Source organism: Semicossyphus pulcher, unplaced genomic scaffold, assembly GCF_022749685.1.
Source record: "Semicossyphus pulcher isolate SPU_LCO1_2020_fin unplaced genomic scaffold, fSemPul1.0.p SCAF_8, whole genome shotgun sequence".
NCBI classification, from domain to species: Eukaryota; Metazoa; Chordata; class Actinopteri; order Labriformes; family Labridae; genus Semicossyphus; species Semicossyphus pulcher.
The window spans coordinates 24,386,175-24,392,558 of NW_027211759.1; the positions used below are offsets into that span (position 1 = coordinate 24,386,175).

At 41.4% G+C, this 6,384-nt stretch overlaps 1 protein-coding gene across 1 annotated transcript; it reads right to left on the reverse strand.

Moving 5' to 3' along the window:
* Positions 1-4,850: 4,850 nt before the first annotated feature.
* Positions 4,851-5,996, reverse strand: LOC138612730 (carbohydrate sulfotransferase 6-like). The gene has a single exon (XM_069686135.1). The coding sequence runs from the start codon at positions 5,994-5,996 to the stop codon at positions 4,851-4,853; it is 1,146 nt and encodes a 381-aa protein (XP_069542236.1).
* Positions 5,997-6,384: the final 388 nt, after the last annotated feature.

Here is a 6,384-nt window from a genome sequence, read left to right on the forward strand (position 1 = left end):
TTGTGGGGGGATGTGATAATTAAAACATTCATTTTACCCAATACAATGCTTAAAAATAATGTTGAAGTTACTATATAAAACAATTTCTTAAAGGGTCTTTAATTGCTGAAGCGTTTCCCTTTTTAATCAGGGCAGACTTCAATTTTAAATAGAGAAGTTTAAATTCTATTCACACAACTAGACTCAGCCAACAGATGGCACCAAAACATAAATGATGCCTTCTCCTCTTTTTACAGATGTTGTGACTCCGCATGTAGCTCTCAGTTAAAGGTAACATAAAAAAACAGCCAAATGTTACATGTAAATATTGCTTTCATTAGTACCATGTAGTTTCTGTTTGAGGAGACATCTTCAGATAAATACAAACCGGCAGGTCAGTCAGATAAACAAACTCTGACATTGTCATCTTACTCCTTAAACAAACTAGAACAGAAAAGAAAAGAACAGGAATCATGTCTTTCACATTTCACAGGGACACGTGGTCATTGTTCACTTCAAGAAATCAGAGAACAATTATTCCAAGCTTGCAATAAAACACTCTATAAAATCTTTTATACTCGGCAAACACTCTGTTCCACAGCTCCATATGAGTTTTTCAGAGACAGAGAACAGAAACAGATGCTTATCCTCAGCTATACTGACAGTATTATGTTGAACTGAATCAAATATGCAACTTAAGCAGGTACCTGTTGTGCCAGTAAGCATTTCTAACTCAGTGCATTGTGTGTCTGCAGCTGTAAACTGATCAGCTGATCCATAATCTGTGCAGAAACACTTTCATTACAATGTGTCTGATGAAGCAAAAAAACAGCCACACTATAAACAATGTGACATGGTAACAGATTTGTGCTCAGGACATGTTGCCTGTGTTGAAGTCCTGTTCTCCTCATGCTAGCTGCTCTGTGGCTGCTCCGTGATATCACAAAATGTAAGTTTCCTGCAGCAATAATCCAAATGCATCTTGTGCACTGGTGTATGAAGCTACACCAGCCCTGTGTCCCAGTTCCACACTACATACTTCTTCTGTCCAGGATTTGGGTGCATAGCAAATTTCATCACCGGCTCAAGGCTCAAGGCATAGGCAATATAGGGCGCCACATTCTGGGGAGGCGCTGGCTTAAGCCTCAAACGTTTTGAATGTAACCCGATGTTAAATTCAAGTCTACTGCAAGATTGACACCTTCACTCCCAACCTTTTTCTCTGCTCCGCTAGCATGCCGTCACTCTGCCGATCTTTCTTCTCTAACTTGCTCGACCACTCACTCACTGCCCACTTCCCGACACAAGTTACGAGAGGAGAGATGCATTCAGGACAGGTGGAAAGACTAAAAACTTAATCTTTTAATAGACAGAGGGGAGGCCATGTATTTTCTGTTGTTTAGTTAGCCTGCCCTACTCGTCTAATCACACAGATGATACAGACAGATAAACAGACAGAGGGAAAAGAGAGACAGCAGCATGTGATGGAGAAAGAGAGAGAGGAGAGTAGCAGATGATGAGAGGTGCAGCACTACAATTTATAAATCTGAAAATGTGTAGTGATTGTTTATCAAGGAAAATAAGGACCTTCAATATCCCAATAAACTAACGGCAACAAATACATTCTTTAACTCTAGTCAATGAATATTAAATGAAAGCAGTTGAGATAAACTATTTTAAATTTTCAGTGATTACATTGAATGTAAATAAAGAGATAAAATTGCATCAAAATAGAGCTTTTTATAAAATAAAAAAAACCTGGGGGAGAATCACCCAGCACCCCCTACTGGGGTCTAAGGCTCCACAATTTCTTAATATCCTAACACATTGTAGTAAGCTCGATCTATAATGCAATTATCAAATCTAATAATCAGGTATCTTCTGGATAGCTGTGTTGCAGAACGGTATGCAATGTATACAAAAAAATTATGTGGCAGAAAAAATTTCCCCAAATATACACTACAAGTCAAAAGTTTGGACACACTTTGCCATGTGTCCAAACTTTTGACTGGGAGTGTATTTCCAAAAGTGTATTTTGGGTGTTTTCTTATGGAAGCCTTGAGAGGCAAGAGAGAAATCTGTTTTGGAAATTTGATTAATAAAAAAAAAAAATCTCATTTGAAATCTTGGAACCCATCGACTATTGTGTGATGATGAATATATGCCCCTGGGAACGATGGCCAACTTCTTGCTATTTCTGGTGTAGCCAGTGGTTAGCTACAACTACAAGTTATAGTGGAAGCTAAAACTTCATCCCAAGACTTCCTCTTTGTGTGCTGCCTTGTTTACAGTAGTACAACTTGAGAAGTGAATATGTGTTCAGATCAAAAGCAAAGTGCAATTCGCCCCTGAGGATATGTCGGCAAAGTTAACGCCGCCATTTCTTGGTACCTTACATCCCGAAAGGAGCGCCCGTTCACCTGTTTCTGATGAGTCTGAGTTCCACTGTAAATACACTACCAGTCAAAAGTTTGGACACATTTTCTCATACAAGTGAAAGGGAAAGTTTGTCCAAACTTTTGACTGGTAGTGTAGTTAGTTACTAGTTGGCGCGGCTGTGGCAGAGTGTAAGAGTCGTCTCTCAATTGGAAGGTTGGGGGTTCGACTGCTACAGTCACATGTCGAAGTGTCCTTGGGCAAGACACTGATTGGAAGGTCTGATTGGAGATTGGCACTTAGGCCTTTGCCGTGTGAATGTGTGGGTGAAAGGGTGAATGTGACATGTGTGGTGGCAATTTCTGATGGCGAGACCAATAAAGTTCTTTGAGAAACATATTGTTTCTTTGCAAGCAGTTTTGGATTGGTTCTTTTCCTTTTGATAGGATCCGAGCGCTGGCTCTGGCTCTGCTCCGATCAGGCGTCAAATCCCATCCTCGTCGCCAAGTTTGTGGTGGCAATTTCTGATGGCGAGACCAATAAAGTTCTTTGAGAAACAAAGATGTCTTTTGATGTCTTTAATTGAAGAATAATAGAAGATACAGACACAGAATCAAGGTTCACAGTGTACACTACCAGTCAAAAGTTTGGACACACTTTCCCTTTCACTTGTATGAGAAAATGTGTCCAAACTTTTGACTGGTAGTGTATGTTATACATTACAGAAAGAACTCCTTCTCACAGAGACAACGCAATGTGTATTGTTATGACTTTAGTTGAGGCAGCTGACTATCTAGAGTTTACCCATTGTCCTGGAGCTCTTCACCCCAGACAAGGCCACCAACTATCTCTCTAAGACAGAAGGAGCAACAGTAAATCATGCACAAGACCCTGGAGAGAACCACTATGTCTAAAATAATCATATGCCTGCATCATTAAATTAACCTTAGCTGATCATACCGTGATTATTGACTCTATAACACTAAAGAAATTTAAACATATGATCAAACAAGGTATAATAAAATAAATAAATAAATAAATAAAGATTTCCTTCCAACATGCAGTGTAAAATCAGCTTTGAGTGGTTGCAAGACTAAAGGGGGCTATAAGTACAGTTCATTTACCATTCAGCGGTACGAACCCGAAAAAGATGTGCTGTGATGTGCTTCCAATGAATGGGTCTTAAGTTTGTCAAAATTACAACATCATTGTCAGGTCTGTCCTCAAGAGGAGAGGAAAAGAACTTTTAAGATGCTTGTTTGTTGAATGGAGTTCCGATCAATTATTTCTGATGCATTTGAGGAAATCTAAATGCTGATTTGCTTTCATCAAGCCGATTTGTTGCTCAAGTTGAAATACTGGATGTGGAACAGATTGTTAGCTAAACATGCATGGACATGTCTGTTTATAGAGATCTACTGCAAATAAATACATCTTTGGATTGCTTTCCACCGGCTGAATATGTTAAGTCCTGTTGGAGTCCCTGTTGAAAATTGGGCAGGGTGCACTTCAGCCTCTTGTGGCCAAAATTTAAACAAACAAATTATATTTTAAAAAAAGTTTCTGATGCCTTAATTTTTTTTCTGTTATTTCACAGATGAAAAAAAACATTTATCTTTTCCTTTTGGACCTGTGTTGACGGTACAAGCACAGCAGAGAATAATTCAGACCGCACAGAAAAAGGATCACCAACATTTTCTCATTTGACTTTCCAGGCCTCTTGGTTCAAGCGTCAAATAGTTTAAGAATGAATTTAAACCTTTAAACTTTAAATTTTGAAGTTTAGTTTCTACACAGAATTCAGAGAGAATGCAAGGTTTTAATTGAGTCTTTGCATTTTTTGGCCAACAGTGTAAATGTGCTTCCTGACACCCCCACACATACACACATGTAGATGTAGATCCATAACATTAACACACATCCTCTGATGGGAAAGAAAAGGCCTTCAAAGGACACTAGCATGGTGCTCAGCTTTAAACAATGAGCATCAAATGAATTGAATTATCAGCACTGGTTTTCTCAGACTGACACATCTGCAGCAATTCTTGTGTTGGATGAATACAAATTATCTCTGACTACTCTCTGATCTATCACCTCCACCAAAACTTGTGCCCGTCAGAAGAACCCAGTCAATCCGAGTTGTTAATTTTAGCTCACTAGCTGACTGAAATAGTTCACCTGGGTAAATTTTTAGTTCAAGTAGTCAGTAGTCTGGAAAATGTTTTAATGTCCAGCAGTTGCACTTAAATAAATCTCAAACATCACATAAATACTGTTTCTTACAGGTGAAAAAGTTAGGCCCATGTGGGCTGATATATGAGTTTGGTTTGGGGATAAACTGCATAAAAGGAAATAATTGTGAGAATTGTGTCAAAAATCAATGCTTAAACCTTGGACATAATGTCAGTGTTCTTGAGTCAAACTCATTAAAGGCTTGTACAGCCAATAAATGCTATGAAGAAAAAATAAAAGTGATTCATTTTTTAAATGTTCCTTCATATTCTGTTAGTGGGCATGAGAAGGTTTATGTCCAGGCTCTTCTGTTCTTCTTCACTGTGAACCATCCTGTACCCGAGCAGTGACATGGCCCTCTCACACACTTCCTGGACTTGTTTGACCTTGTCATGCGACAGCATGCTACGCCAAGCCTGGGAGACATCAGTAGCATTTCGAGGCGAAACTTTAAAGGGATGGTTGTCTTCACGTTTTCCATTGGTCAACATGTAGATCCATTCCTTCAACTGTGTGGTCATCTCCAGACCTACAAACTCATACATTTCATTGATCTCCTCAAGCGGGTTGTGGGCAAGGTCCTCATAGCGGACCATTTTGTAGCGGCCTTTTAGGAAAGGAGGGGGCTTCAGGATGGCCCTCTCGTTGATGCGCACATGGCCGCGGCAGACCTCCTGCAGGACTTGAAACTGCACTTCGGCTGCTGGTATGCTTCTTTGCTCCAAAACAATGGTGTTATCTCTCCCTAAGGCTCCCATTGTTTTCTGTCTAGAGAGCAGAATAGCCCGGGGGTCTCGGACCAGGTGGATGATACGGAAATCCAGGCTTGGGTCCTGGAAGAGTGGATAAAGGGACTCCAGCTCAAAAACTCGAACTACCTTCAACACCACGTGGCTGTAAGTGCTGCAGGCTTCCTGCACCCCCTGCAGGCCCGGAGCATTACAAGCCTGAAGGCAACGAGAGGGGTCGCTGAAGTTGCCACGAGGCGTGAGAGGACAGGCTGGTGGTGAGCACAGGGCTCGACTCGCAGCCCACATAAACAAGCTGGACACCCTGGGCTTCTGCGGCAGGTAGGCCTCCATCGTTGAGAAGTCACACTGGAACACACTCCGTAATAAATCCCTCACAGCCATCCGAAGCACCTGTGCACTTGGTTTCTGCAGACTGGTCCACACATGCCAAGCGGGCTCCATGAGGTAGAACACAGACGGGTGCTGATTGAACACCTGACCCAGGAAGGAAGACCCTGATCGCCACGATGACAGCAGCAGAACGTGAACTTTGCCGTTGGAGGGCGTAAAGCAGGAAGGACTGAGCTCCATGTACCAGCCACAGAACAGCAGCACTGCTGCCCCCTGCAGGATCACCAGCAAAATTACGGTCCTGAGGTTCATATTACAGCGCGGCATGATGGCTCTGGATCACTGTCAGCTGCAGCAGCCTGATGTGGATGTTGCTCCTTTTTATGCTGCAGAGAAGAGAGGACTGAGGGTGAATGTGAGAGCTGAAGTGAGGAGGAGAAAGAAAGAGCCAGAGAGAGAGGGAGGGAGAATGATCAAGAAATGCATAGGTTAAATAAGAAATGTGAATTCATATAATGCAAGGTAAAAGCTAAAATTCCTTCCTAGGTGGGCAAACAACTTTTAAAATGTTTGTTTTTAAATGTAGTTCAGATTAAATCTTTCTCTTACAGTCAGGACTTCAGGAGAATCACAATGCTGATAGCCTTCAGCCTTCATGAATGTGATATCGGATTGACAGTTGGGCACTTTATGTAGCAGCCTCTGCCATCAGTGT

Coding starts and splice junctions, on each gene's coding strand:
- LOC138612730 (XM_069686135.1), bottom strand. CDS start 5,996: ATGCCGCGCTGTAATATGAACCTCAGGACCGTAATTTTGCTGGTGATC.